Raw genomic sequence first — 15,014 nt, 5'->3', positions numbered from 1 at the left:
GTCTGCCCACATCTGATGTGAGCAGAGGATGTCAAACCATGACGATGGGGCCGCTTGAAAGCACACGGTAAGCTAATCACGGAATGGTGGAACAAAAAACGCGTCACTGACCCAACAGTGGTCGTTCTAATGGCTTTGACACGCGTGCTACTTGTTTACAGTTGGCCAACAGTGTCTGTTTCGGGTGCCGTGATTAAGGCGTCGTAAATTCAAGCGTATGACCCACACAGCGATAGAACGGAGCAAAAACACACAGCACACACGTGGCGCGAATACAAACAGCATACGGTAGAAAATAGTTAAACGTGTTTACCTTTCGCACAATTGTTCCCTTTATGTCTTTCTGCCTCCTGCGAGGAGGAGCGTCTGGTCTGTGTCGCTCTCTTGACACAACTACCACGCGTTGTGAAAAGCCCCGCCCCATTAAGGCTGCGGGCGAGCAGTCATTGGCCATTGGGAGAACGACTGCAGCCGCAGCGAGGCTCGCTATTGGTCGGGTTCCCACGTCAGTCTATTCGGATTCCGCTTCCCGCGTTTCTCAGTGGTGCCCCACAATACGTTGCATTCTGCAGCCTATATTTAGGCGTCAACAGCCAGTGGGCCAATGCGGGCAAAATGCAACTCAGGGCGCGGTGACCTTAAGTGTGCAGAGGGCAATTGCTTTAATGTTGCTGAACAAAACGTCCAAGTCATAAGTGGTAACATAGTTGCGCGACCGTCACTGCTGCTGTGGAGGGTTTTGTATCAGCCAACCAGCACAGGATTTGAGGAGGAACACTCCTCACACATGACCCAAACACATATGTTTAAAGCGTTGGTAAATTAATTATAGTAGGAGTGATTTCCACATGATCAATGTTGCCAACAGTGCTGGCATCCTCCCCAGCCTGGTCATCCTCTCTGTCGGGGGATGCCTCCATCTGTGTTGCCTTCTCAGGGTTTCTTTTTTTTTTTTCCCAAAAATTCGTTTTCCTGGAGTTTTATTTTGCCCGGATTGGGGGGTGGGGATTTTGACCATGAGACACTGTCAAAACAACTTTATGTGGGCTTGTAATGCTGAATTAATTTTTTATATTTAGGCGGTGGAAGACTGGTGAGCACGATGGCCTCACAGTGCAGAGGTCGTTGGTCCGATTCCGTCCTTCTTGTGTGGAGTTTGCATGTTCTCCCCGTGCCTGCGTGGGTTTCCTCCCACATTCCAAAGACATGCATTGATTGAACACTCTAAATTGGCCCAATTCGAGAGCGGATGGTTGTTCGTCTTCGTGTGCCCTGCAATTGACTGGCAACCTGCTCAAGGTGTACCCCGCCTACTGCCCCAAGACAGCTGGGATAGGCTTCAGCACTCACGTAACTCTTGTGAGGAGAAGCGGAACAGATCATGGATGGACGGATTATACGGACACAAAAAAAGGGGGAAAAAACATGTCATGTTATAGTTCATGGTGAAAGGAGAATCAAGGTTGGCTTCAAGGACAGACACAATTCACCTCCCACATCATTGGGTAAGCTTTCTAGCTTCTGAAACACTTCCTCTACATTAAGATTGTAAAGTAATCTCCCGCAAATAACTGACATCCTAGTTGAACGCATTCAATTTTTATTACATTTACCAGGAACGGTGATACTACAACGGTGTAATATCAGTTCAAATTCCTTTTTCATTACTCTTAAAAAAATAAATGGTTTACCGATTTGATTTTCAAAATGATGCACCAGAAGTGTGCACGTACATAGACACAAGGCAAAGACTCTTTCCAACTTCAACAGCCCAGGCTAAGCTCCTCCCCAAATACAAGGCTCTCTCAGTCAAGATGTATTAGTTCAGCATACTTCCTTGCCACCGATTCCTATTTAGGTAGTGCATTGGTGGCATCATAGGGTGATTCAGAAAGCATACAAAAATGCAAATACAGTGGTGAGGAGAATGTGGAAAAAGTGAATATGCGAATAGTGCACCATGAATATGCAAAGGATTATTGTAATGAACGTGTTGTAAAAAATGGACTGACAAAAGATTCCTCCAGGTTGTAGTCTGCCTTTAGTCTGATGTTAGCTGGGACAAACTCCAGCTTCCCATGACAATGACCAGGTTATGTAGTACAGAAAATGGATGGAAGAATGTAGTCGTAAAGACAGAATTTCATGATAGCGCTTGTACCAGATTGCGCGGGCGTGCCGAGAGTTGCGGCCCGTGAGCGGATGTGAAGCGGCTACAGTCATTCTTTCATAACGAGCGGAGCCTTGACTTGAGCGGCAACCTCAGCCCCCAGAAGCTCCTCTACGATCGTCAGTGCGAATTCAAAACTGGTTCCGGGCCCACGGCTGGTGATGTAATGGCCATCCTTCTGCACTCGAGCCTCGGAATATTTATAGTGATCTAAATACAGACAAAATGAGAAATACTTGGGGTGAGAATGAAGGGAGTGACTCGTGCAACAGGCTCAGAAGGCCTGGAGACCACCACACTACATGGGTGGGCACATGCCGAAGCAAATGACCTAATTTCTTACTCGTTCTGTCAAAATCCTGCAACAGCATTCATCGCTGAGGGATCCATAGTGTCTACCTGTATGGCAGCGTCGCCCGCTGTTCTTTAAAGGTTTCTCTATTACTACGCCGCATTCATAATTGGGTTTTGAGAGTACAGGACACACCCAGAATATCTCCAGGAGCTCTCATGTAAGTTGATTGTGAGATTCCTGTTTAAGAGGAAACTGCAAGGTAGCTCCATATCAAATACCACAGAGGACAGGCTAAAACAGGTGTGGGCAAACTACGGCCCGGGGGCCACATGCGGCCCGTTAAACGATTTAATCCGGCCCGCCGAACTTGAAAAAAAAATTAAAATAAACTTTGTTTATGTTTTATTTTCTAAATACTGTGGTTTTTCAAATGCATATACATACATACACACGCACATAGTTGTAATGCTTTTGTTCACTTTAATTCAAAATGAAAATATTTTTTTTAGCCCACTCCTACTCCCACTCTTACAAATAACAAAAATGACTTAAGGTTGGACCGTGCTATTTAATACTCCACAGTGTCAACTTTGCTGCAGGGATCAATTTTCTTGCTGCCCATCTTCTCCAATAAAATCAGTGTCTTTACCAATAGTCAAATGGCTAGACGTAAACAAAGTGGTCATCCTTCTTTGTTGTCATTAATGTGCACTCTTCCAACCGATGCCTTCAGAAGAAGGGGAAGGGGGGGGGGGATCAACCACACCAAATGATTAACAATCAAGTAGACACTGTGCAGTGGAAAAGTGACATTGGTGCATTTTTGTAGGCGCCGCCATTGTTGTGACTTGTCAGTTCATGGCGCCTTGTTGACGCTAATCTACTTGCGCCTTCGAGGGTATAACAACACTATTCCAATTTTCCAGTTTTGTTGAGCAGAACATTAGATCCTGCAGCAAAAATATGAACACCACCAACTACCCTTTTTCGAACCATTTGGAATTAGGTTTGTTGGTGATTTTTATCTCACCTCCAGCCATCATCTTGTCCTTCATAGCCGGATGTGTGGTCACAGTGCTGCCGTAGCCGATGCCATGCGCCAAAAGAGCTGTGGGACCTGCGGCGGAGGGGAAGAGAAGCTGTTAGGGTTCATTAATGTTGTACTGTATCGTAAAATGACTCATCGGCCATTTGTGTTATGTGCATCGGCCCAGTGCTTCATCCAAATGCCCTTTGGATACAAACTTGCAGGCAAGGCAAAGCACATGAAATAAGAAAGTACTGAATGAAGGCTTCAAACACAGTCAAACCTACAAATTAAAAACAATCCATTCTGTGACATTGATTGACTTCCAAGACGATTCCAATTTAAAAACCATTAACTGTGCGGCTTTTCACTCATTCAATTCCAACCGTTGGCAATTATCGGAACCCTAGAGTGCCAGCAATTTTATTTTTAATTTTCAAGCCCACGGATATGGTGTTCTATAATTATTCTTGCATCAAATTTATCAAATGAAAGAATACGCTCTTCTTTTACCAGAGAAAATAGTTTGAGTTTACCTTTTTACATTTTTTAGTAATCAGTAAATGTTAACATTTTTCTGTTTGAATATTTCTTAGCAAGTCACAGCGTCCCATCGCCGGTGAGCTATTGTGTCCTGCGGACTCGCTGGCACCAACACATGTACACATTGTTTTTTTTTTTGTTTTGTTTTTTAAGGACAATGAAAAGGCACCCATTATATATTTCTCTGTTATTATTATTATTATTATTGTGTTTCTGCCCTGAGTAAATGCAGCATAAAAAAGACAGTTTAAAAAACAAAAAAGGAGACGAAAAAAGGAGTGGCCGAAGACACTGAATCCTGCTGCATTACGTTTGGCAAAGGCCGAGTACTGCAGTGAGCTCATTGAAAAACTGTTAATAAATAGAAAGTTATTGATTATGCCCTTTGGCGGCCATCCCATGCTGTCTAATTATTATACTTTCTCCTGGCAGGACTGCAGACAACTCTTGTTAGGGCTAATTCTCCCAACCAAAAGCTCTTACTGAAAGGCAGACAGAGAAGAGCACACATCATTTGACTGATCACATACGTCTTGTGCTTTTTTTTTTTTTTGCATGCAAATATGATTGGTCACGCACAAAAAAAAAAATCTTTAAAGTCAGGACGGCAAGGGACCCTCTTACGGGCAGCTTCATTAAACTGCCAGTTCCTGTGAGTGTTACGGCCATTTTCTAGGACATCCTTCAATCCACTTTTCCATATTGGTCGTTGCAGTCCCTTGTCATGATGTCCTTCCACTGTCCTCGCTCAACTAAAAAGGTCTTTATATTTAAGGACAGCCATTACAGGCTAATGAGCATTTTTTTAAAAGGCTGAATTTAAATTGCCGGTCCAAGAGCCCAATCCTGATTTAAGGCCTATATACGCAACTGTATTAGCCAAAGCCAATTCAGTAGTAAATTAATCTACGCACTCAAAATGGTAAACATGTGGAACTAAGAAAAATCTTTAAATATGTACTTATTTGGTTTAAGCACTATAACATAGTGTATTGTAACTAGCTAAATTATTTGTTTTTTGTTATGTGATGCTGACAAGGGCTTGTGGCTAATATGTCATGTTCAGTTACTTTGAGTGCTGGTACTTCCCAGTTCGTGAACTCATCACTCCGTTAGAGAGAAAGAGAGCAAGAGAGAAAGAGAGCGAGAGAGAAAGAGAGCAAAAGAAAAAGAAAGAGGCGGCTTCGAGAGAGAAACAATGCGGCAAATTAATAATTACATAAATAAATGACTCAGTGACTATTAAATTAATTGTCGAAGATTTTGAACATCAATGTTGTCGTGACTAGTCGACTAATCTTGGCAGCCCTAATCAAGTTGTCGTTGAAACACATTTTTCCTGTTCAAAGGGGAGTTGAAAGAAATTTAAAAAATAAATTAAAAATCTCATCCTAACCTTGAACATAAACTAGAATCGAAGACTGCATGAATTAATTTGATCCATCAGTTATGCACCTAATTTGGTGATCAAACCAGCAGATTTCATAAGGACTTGTACACCGCATTAGTGCGACAGAAACTTCCGTCTGTTTTTTGTTGACTGCACCTGCACAGATGGCCGCAATAAGGCCTTTCCTGCCATCTTGGTCCTTCAGCACCTCGCTCACAGCGGGAGACTGCAAGAGAGGAAGAGAAAGAGCGCATGAAAGATTGGACGAAGCACATGCACAGTGAATCACAGGCAGAACATGCTGTACGGTGAATTCAACATTTGTGAATTTGCATTTTTCTTCTTTTTTTTTAAAACCTATCCTGCGTTATTCTCGGGGAATGTGGTATGCTCAGTGTTTTTGGGACTCAGGCCAAAGCAGTCATTTATTACTTTGGCACCATCTGGTGGATCCTTGGTGTTGCCGTTAGGTTTATTTCATTTGTGGGTTTTTTTTTTGTCGACTTTAAGGTCACAATTTGCATGTATTCCCTAAAATGCTCTCAAAATATGAATGTGCTCCGTAGATTTCTCACCTCTGCCAGGTTTTGCGCCCCTGGCATTCCCCCAGGGAGAAGAACCACATCAAAGGGGCCCTGAGAAAAAAGTCAAAAAAAGAACTCATCAGGGTTTTCAAAGTCTCTAGATTTGTTTAACTTGAAGGAATTTGCTCAGCCCAACCTGTTTTCTGGCATCCTCCAAGCTTGCATCGGGGCAGATGATGACATTTCTGCTGCACTGCACCGGCTCCTTACCCGTCAACCCTGCCACCGTCACTGTAATCTGCAACGGTATTGTGCAAATATCATCAAATCTTCACTTCAAATCTTTAGTTTTACACTATTTAGCACACATCAGCTTTCTGCCAATTACAGTGTGCATTTATGGCTTTATATGACTGGTTTCATGCAAGGATTTTATTTCAGCATTATTAGAAAATGGCCTATGGTGGTTTCATGTCATTGTGGTATACGCTGATGTTAAAGCAAATACTGGCATGGTGGGTTTATTTGGCATGAACTGACGATGACATCATGGCAGCATCACTCTACAGCAGGGGTGGGCAAACATTTTGATTGGCGGGCCACAATGGGTTCAAAAATTTGACGGAGGGGCCGGACTAGGAGCAGATGGATGGAGTGTTTTGGTAACCTCACCTCACTGGAGAAAAAAATACATTTAAAAATAATGAAAGTGAACAAAAGCATTAAAACAATATATATGTAGTTGACACACCACAGTATTTAGAAAATAAAACATTAACACGGTTTATTCATTTAATTGTTTTCAAGTTTGGCGGGCCGGATTAAAACGTTTAACGGGCCGCATGTGGCCCCCAGGCCGTAGTTTGCCCACGCCTACTCTACAGTCTTTGGCATACACTGGCATTGTGACATTAAGTGGCAGTCATTCGTTTATTTGCATTACCTTAGTGCAGTACAGGGATGGTAACTTAAGACGTATTTTGACAGTTGGAAATGGTCACCTTTGACATTTTCAGCTTGACCGTCGCACGATTAAAACAAGCGCTTGACACTGTAAACCGTCACTTAATCATAAAATGTACGCGTTGAAGTGATAGACGCAACAAAACGTTCAAATTGGTGCATTATGTGCATAGTTGGTTGACGACCAATGCATAACTTAGTGAACTTCCAGAATACGAGTGCGTGCTTGCTAACAGCTAAAAATCAAAGGAGCCTCAGGACAAAATTACAAACCCCGGCTCTTCGCATGATGTCCACCGGGATAACCGTCTCCATCTCCTCCGCGCCCTTGGACAGGATGACCAAAGCTCTCTTTCCGGCCATGACTGAGTTTCCAGCACGTCAGGTGCACCAGAGAAGACGCCGGGGAAGGAAGCTAATATGTATGCGCAGTTAGCTTTGGGTTGGGTTGCCAGTTTCTGTCACTCTATCCTCCAAGTGCCATGACGATGTGATAGTTTTTTTTTTAAAGCCCCCACCTTCCTTTGTATAAAATCATATTTTGGCCAAGCGATCTTATTTTGTACACAATATTCTTGCAAAATACAAATATTTTGTAATTTAAGCAAATCTATGAGACCGACTATCTTCGTCCTGACATAGAAGTAGCGTTTGATTTTTGTGCGGTGTTAAAAAAACAATTGTAAAATAGGTTTTTTTTAAATCACAGTTAATGAGTAAATAAAATGAATTATGAAAATGCGAGCTGGCGTAACCGTAATGTGATATGTTTGTCCTCTCAGACGCGATTGCGATGCACAGTTTATTTCGCTAGGTGGCAGCATTACTTAATGATTCTTAAGGGGGTGATCTGTTAAGACAAAATTGCATTTTTATTTTAAAATCAATAATGACCAGTCACCAGCATACAGTCACAGGCAGTAAACTTTATGGCTGGTGCGGCATTAAGATTAGTCAGTTTTACAAATGTATGAGCCAAACAAAGTGTCATATTTGCCAGTAAATTAGATTAGCAGCCAGACATCATGGTTAACCAAAAATAATTATTTTTGCCCACATATTTGGCCATTCGTTATTTTCAATCTATATACTTCATTTTCAAGGCTTTATAAATGATAATTAGCCACTTAAATGTGTTACCTTTTTGAAAGACTATAGTTCAATGACTGCGCAAAAAAAAATGTCGTTTTTTTTCATGCTTTGTCAGGCACAATTCACTGATAATATACTCTGAATGGTTGATGCACACAGTGAAACTGGTTCTTTAAGTGGTTCTCATTACTCCATACTGGGATCCTAGCCTGAAATGCGCACTTATAACATTGTTTTTAGCGAAATAGTAACAGAAGTTGTCAGCAACAGTGGCAACGTAAGATGACTGCTGTCTGGCTTCATCTGCAAGGGGCTTATTGTTAGCCCGTTCCAGATATGTTCGTGCCTCCAAGGTCGCCTTTATGGCCGCGTGGAGTGACCCCACCTCACGTGGTTACCAAATTGTAGAAAGACAATTTGCAGGTTGGGTCATTTGACGCCTTCAAAGGTTGCTCCTCATGTAGCCTCCGAAGACCGCGTAAACCATGGCGAATTAGAACAGCTTTAATGTGAATTTGGACACCACTGCGGTCATGCCAGAAGTGACGTCATGTTGCTGAAAACGCGGACTTTGAAGGACCCAGCCTGAACTGGGTCATGTTGGGCCATGTTCTCTGCCTCCATTGTTGAGGAGGCCGACGAAGGTGTTTGGTCGCTGTCGTGGCGATAATCCACACACCTGTTGGTAGAGCTAGAGGTGCCATGATCAATTGGCCACTGATTGTGTGATTTTAGCCGAATTCGAGAGGTACCTAATCGGCATATGTAGATCAATGCCTTTCATTGCAGATAGAAAAAAAAAATGATCATCTAGATTCCAGCACGTTACAGACCAAACCAGTTAAGTAATTAATCACGTTTGAAATAATGTCCAGTTTCTTTTTTTTCATGATAAATGAATGGAAATTTACATTACAATTTTTTTAAAAATCGGATCCATTAATTAATCAAACAAAAAAAACAAAACGTCACAGATTAATGACTTACTAAAATACGTGTTAGAGAGAAGCTCTAAAACTGAAAAATGTGCAGCTAATCCATCGGATCAGGATCAGTATTGGAATTGTAATCAGATGATCTCACTCACGGATGATCTGATTTGTCAGCCTAAAACCATGATCAGAATACCCCTTGGTGGCGCTCATCAGTGAGGTATGCTGTCAAGATGAGTAAAACCCTATTGGGATTTTTTTGCCAGTGGGACTCTGGAGGCAGCGGCTGGTTACTGACACGCTAAATGGAATACTGTTTTGCTGGACGCTGAGGCAAGAGCCCAAGCATAGGAGGAGTCCAGTGAGGCCATGGATAACGAAGAAAGAAATTCTGGTCCACCAGCCAACATTTCAGGAGGGGGAAGAAGTGTATTAAGTGGGGGGTGCTGCTGACGTCAGCTCATGAACCTCAATTTGAGTAAACGGGGAGAATCCACCAAAGATGTCCTCAATCCCACCGACATGCTTTCCTTTGAGGAAGCAGAGTCTGGGGATTCTGAGCAAGCTCTTCTATTGCAGTCACAGAAATGGTTAAAGAGTTCCTCAGTGGCGAACCTACGGCTGTGGGGTCCTGGAGTAAGACACGAGAACTGCTTCCCGGGTGCTTAAGTAGCCCCCTTCTCCAGTGTGTGGCCCAAACTGTGCTTGCTGGGTTCACAATTGTCGTGAATTAAATGCAAAGATCCAATTTTGTGTACCTGCATGTATTCACAACCATAAAGACGATTCTTCTTTTTTTTGTGTTGCTTTAGCTATTAATTGTTGGGGGCGAAATCCTGTAAATTGTCAATGTGGACTGAAACGGAAAAACTTGCCGTCTGTGGTACTTGTTGTGTTCATGGAAGAAACATAAACAAATACGAAGAAAGAAAGAAATAGATGGATTTGTGATTTAATGTTGTTGCCATTGTGTGGTGGATTAACTTGGCCCGGAGGAATATATTTCATGTATAACATCAACCCTTTCCGTCATTTCCATTCCCCTCGTGTTGCCTTATATCACCAGCACATATTATTTTCAATCTCTTCCAAGGAACTCGTGGTAATGAAAGGCTGATTTTTATTTATTTTTATTCTCCAGAAGGTCGATGCTGGTGAATGGAAGGGTCACCGCCGTGCCTGATGTCGACACTTGTGCCCACCGCTAACTCAGCTACCCCTGCAGTCCCTGAACATGCCGATTTCACACTCCTGTTGTGTAAAGCTTGTTTTTCAGCATCTCTCAGTTTTCGGTGAGGAGAGGTCACCCAAGATACAAACACAGATGGGGCCTTTTTTGTAATTCTGAAAATATCCTGCTGTCTGGAGTGAGAGATGTATAAAAACAAAGCCAAGCAGGATGGGAAAATCTCAAACTTTGTTTTGCATTTTGTTGTTTTTAGAAAGATGATCCCAACACTTCACGGACGCGGCGATCGCTCTCAACTTTGCAGATGTGTTGTGTGGCATTAGAAACTGAATAAAGAACGTCAACTAACTTGGAAACCCGAGTGGCGGTGGGGGGGGGGGTGTCTATTCACACAATGCGATAAGGCCACACGGAGTTGAGATAGTTTTTTATTTTATGTATTTTTTCACAAGTAAATCTATATCTATTGTGCAAGTTGGCCGTTATGAACAACTGGCGGGGATGGAACCACGTTATTTATGACATAAGACATTGTGCTCATGTGCACATGCGCCACTCGTGAATATTTTTAGTCATTAAGATGATTTTTATCGTTGGGGGCAAAAAAGTGGTGGTTTTCATGAATAATTGACGTGAAAAGTTAAAAACATTAATTATTTGAGCTACGTAACTAACAATGTGTGACCAAGCATGCCACTACCTTTTTTTTATATATATATATATATATATATTTATATATATATATATATATATATATAGCACATTTCACAGCAGCTGGAGCTGTAACAAAACACGTTCCATATGGTGTAATAAATTAATTAATAAATAAAATTAGCAGGAAATGTTAACGAAAACACATAAACACATATACAATAGATACCAGCAGAACAGCAACAGTCTCATGTAGAGTTGAAAGCCAAAAAATAAAAATGTGTCTTCAAATGAGTTTTAAAAGTGGACGGAGAGGGGGCTTGCCTAACATTTAATGGGAGGAATATATTTCTATATTTAATGTTGGATTTACACTGCGTGATTCAATTGAGAATTTGGAGATATGCCCGACGAGGGTAAAAAAAGAAGAAAAACATTGAATTGGATACATTCAGATTGGAATCAGACCTCTTCCAAATGTGGGTAGAACTCTGATGGGTATCGGTTATGTCCACGTCTGCTCAAACCTCAAGAAGAATAAACAAATTAAAAGGCACACGATGTACATCAAAAGTGCTGTGAAAATATAGCTCGTTCTACAGTTTATGGTCTAAATGGGCTTTGTCCATCACTAAATGAGGAAGATAATTGCAGCCAGTGAAGTAATGTGGATGTTAACCTATTTTCCTGTAGATCTATGGGGCGGAAAAGTCAGCCTGGGCCAACTAAATACGATACGAACCAAGAAATAAAGAACAACAACAACTGACCAGCACTGCAAACCGCACTTTACATTACTAAGAAAATATCTAATTGCCTTATTTCGACACATTAACTCACACACACGTTTAACAAAAAGAATAACAAGATTACAAAGCAAGTTCAACTAAAGTGAAGCGTTTTGGATGGACGCAAATGTCTTTGGCCGGCCAGACGAACATCGTGACACACACAACGCTCCAGGCTCCTCAAGGCCGGGCTGAAGTTTCCTGAGGAAAGCGTCGTTATTAGGCTGAGCAAGTTTCTGTGGAAACAATCTGCGAATGAATGGAGGCCTTAGACGGCGAGGCAGCACACCGAATGCATCTTACATGGTGAATCTGCAATGCGTGATGATCTGAACGGTGACATTGATTCCAGTTGTGGCCAACGTTCTCTCGTGAGTACCCCATGCTCCTTGGGATACCAATACGAGTTGTTCCTCCGCTAATCGCCTGTGACAGCTCAGTTAGGGACGCTCAGATGACCAGATATTTTACTTGGAAAAAAGCAAAGGGCCTGGTGTAACCCCTGTGGCTCTGTCACGTCATTGATGTCTGGAAAAATATTCTTTTGTTACTTTTATTTTAAAAAAAAGATTTCTGCGACAGATTGATGTTTCAAAGTGACGCTTTTTGTCAAATAAGCTGTGAAAACTACACTTCTCAGTTATTTACTTTTTACAGACTGAAATTGTCCTCTTAATGATTTAACCGAGTTGCTTTGATGGTTTCACAAACTTTGGGTCCAAATTTGTTTACGTACATCATGTGCATAACGAACAACACAATTTGGGATGCTGGTCAACCGCCTTCCTGGTCCAATTTTGAAATATTTCCCAAAAGAAACAATGTATATTAAGTTATAAAATAAAGTTTTAAAGTTGCAATTTTTTTTAAAGTAAGGAGCAGACTTAATGGCCTGAGAAAAAAAGAAAGAAAAAAATAAGAAGTTAACCACTGTGGTGCAGATGTAATGCTCCATTCTCAGCAAATCTGTTTGAGCGTTCGCTTAATTCTCTGGCGTTTCACTGCGACCGTGTTCACAACGCAGACTCTCATTTGCACTTACGGGGAGGAGGGGAGGGGCTTTGCTTTGTGACAAAGGCAGCGTTTCCGGTAGCAAACAAAGAAAAAAAGATTTCGACATTGTGCTAAAGCTAATGTAAACAATATTGCCCTCTTGGGTCAACCGCTGTAAAAATAAAATAAAATAAATAAAATAAAACATACCAGGTACCACGCTTATGAATTTTTTTGTCCCTGTAGTGTTAGCTGGCCCTGTTGTCTCGTGTGAACTCCAACGACTTCAACTCAATCATGCCGCCGGAAATGCTCACAACAGATTTGGTGTGAACCTAGCATAAGCATAAAAAGAAGTTAAACAGTAAAACAAACAAATTAGTATTAACTTTAATAAGAAATAACAACCTGAATGGTGCTTTTGATGGCTTTGTAATCTGAAACTCGAGAATTTTAAATGTCAGCCAAGGTCATTTTGAACCGGATTGATAAGACATTACATTTGTCTAGGAAAAGATGGAGACTGTGGTTTTCACAAATCATCGGAGCTGATCTCAGTCCAACGAGATACCCAGTCCATGAGTCCATGTTTGATGTGAAAGCGTCATTGAAGGCAAGCCTGAAATTCAAGAAATTAAGTGACATCCAAATTTTGATTTCCTCCAGGCAGGGTAAAAGTAGTCTCAAGGAGAAAGCGTTTTTTTTTTTTTTTTTTCTGAACAAAACATAGATCTGACTGTCATCTGCATAGCAATCGAAGGAAATTCCATGTCAGGGGTCAGAGCAGCAAGTATAATGAGAACAGCAAGGGTCCCAAAACAGAACCTTGTGGAACACCATATGACAAAAGTGGATGAACGGGACTAAGAGCAACCTACACAAAAGGTTCCAAACCACTCGAGCGTTACCATTGAATTCACATTTAAACAGTCGATTACATTTCCGCTTGTCTTCGGACACAGTTATGTTTGATTTGTTCGGCGCTTGTATTTGCTTCACTTTGTCATTCTGTTGTGTCTTTGTCACTGGATCCAAATTTTATCAGTACGCTACAACTTTTTTTTTTTGCTCATCTGAGCACATCTTACCCGACTGGAAAATCTGTAATCCATCTGATATTAATTGATTACAGTTGCACAGAAAATGCCAACTGACAGAAACCAAAGTTTTTATTTTATTTCTGTTAGTTTTCGTTTTTATAAATCATTTTAGTTTTTATTTTATTTTGTTTACGTAAATGTTTTTTTTTTTTTTCAATTTTAGTTTTAGTCATTTCGTTGATTTTCGTTTACTTAAATAACTTTGACGCTCACTGAATGGAGCTAGTGTTAGATGCCAAAGAAAAAGCAAAAAGGCCAAACTATTCTTTGAACTATTTTTGAACTGAGGTATGATGAGGTAGGCAGAGGTCTCACATTATATGCTAACGCAACACATGATGTCATCCATCATGAGTGCCCATCTTTTGGAATCGGTGTAGCTGAAGGAAGCTGAGGTTTTTCCTTTGATTCTCACTGAACCGATCTCTCATTCGAATGACATAAAAGACCACAAAAGCCCCCCTCCCCAAAAAAGGAGTCAAACAACAATGAGAAAAAATTGGAGTTAACACAGTGATCCTTGCTGAACTCAGGTCTCACAAAAAAAAAAAAAGTTCAACCTTTGTGCTTGTACAGCTGAGATCTCTCTCGGCCCACCTTACAGAATAAAAAAAAAAAGCCAGAAAAAGCCAACTAAAGCAAAACATGCCCAGAATGTTAACAGAACTGGTTGCTTGAATGACGAGCTTTAGTTCTTACACGTTGTATATTTTTTATTTAGTATTTTCTGACTGTACTCAAATAAAAAATGATACATGCTCCGGAAAGCATTGAATTGAATCAATAATGATGGTGTCAAACCTTGGCACACTACTAACAGTATATCTGAAGAGAATTGGATTTTGCCACTTATACGCCATTGGTCACATTTCAATGCCTCTGTCTGTGCCTTTAAAGGTACTCCTTGTCAGCATTTAGAACTCCATCTGAAGGCCACATTGAGCCTTATACTATATTAATAATTATATTAATACAGCATGTCCTTCTCTTTTTTTAATGAATGTCAGTTTTGTAGGTATGTCTATTCCACAATAGATTCAGCAACGCTCGCACAGCGCAAGGTAACAACAGATCAGCGCAAGAATGTGCTCGCTGCGAGTGAGTCTGCAAATGCACGCCACAGGATTGACTACTTGTCAGTCACGCCCTCTGTATGTGATTGGTTGTATTTCCTCGGGCGCAGTGGTTTCTAGCAAATTAAATTAGAGGCTCAAATGTTGCCATGGAGGGCAGATTTAGTTTTTTCACTGATTGTTTTATTAATGTACTGCTCTCATGTCAGTCATGACTAAACTCCCGCCTTAACATCCACTTATAATATTTGAGTCACAATGACTCAGTTTTAGGGGTATGGTTG

At 41.1% G+C, this 15,014-nt stretch overlaps 2 protein-coding genes across 3 annotated transcripts in view; both read right to left on the bottom strand.

The window, feature by feature from the left end:
• The window catches only part of kcnab2a (potassium voltage-gated channel subfamily A regulatory beta subunit 2a), a 64,467-nt gene extending 64,080 nt beyond the window's left edge, over positions 1-387 (bottom strand). For both annotated transcript variants that reach the window (XM_088309152.1, XM_088309155.1), the window contains exon 1: positions 314-387. The gene's annotated coding sequence lies outside the window, so the exon portion shown is untranslated. The remainder of the gene's footprint in view (positions 1-313) is intronic.
• Positions 388-2,022: 1,635 nt separating this feature from the next.
• On the bottom strand, positions 2,023-7,380 carry park7 (parkinson protein 7). The gene is made up of 6 exons (XM_088310063.1): positions 7,186-7,380; positions 6,146-6,247; positions 6,001-6,060; positions 5,582-5,651; positions 3,496-3,582; positions 2,023-2,380 (listed from the first exon to the last, which is right to left on the bottom strand). The coding sequence occupies exons 1-6, from the start codon at positions 7,273-7,275 to the stop codon at positions 2,220-2,222; spliced, it is 570 nt and encodes a 189-aa protein (XP_088166189.1). The 5' UTR covers positions 7,276-7,380; the 3' UTR covers positions 2,023-2,219.
• Positions 7,381-15,014: the final 7,634 nt, after the last annotated feature.

Source organism: Idiotropiscis lumnitzeri, chromosome 11 (assembly GCF_059441095.1).
Source record: "Idiotropiscis lumnitzeri isolate Australia: NSW breed Sydney's pygmy pipehorse chromosome 11, RoL_Ilum_1.0, whole genome shotgun sequence".
Classification (NCBI taxonomy): domain Eukaryota; kingdom Metazoa; phylum Chordata; class Actinopteri; order Syngnathiformes; family Syngnathidae; genus Idiotropiscis; species Idiotropiscis lumnitzeri.
This window is presented reverse-complemented; position numbering and strand designations above follow the sequence as displayed.

Excerpts from the sequence above, each read along its gene's own strand:
- park7 (XM_088310063.1), bottom strand. The coding sequence starts at position 7,275 with ATGGCCGGAAAGAGAGCTTTGGTCATCCTGTCCAAGGGCGCGGAGGAG. Across the intron at positions 6,061-6,145 it reads TGGAGGATGCCAGAAAACAG|GGCCCCTTTGATGTGGTTCT; the intron begins GTTGGGCTGAGC and ends CTTTTTTCTCAG. Across the intron at positions 2,381-3,495 it reads GGACAAGATGATGGCTGGAG|ATCACTATAAATATTCCGAG; the intron begins GTGAGATAAAAA and ends GTCTGTATTTAG.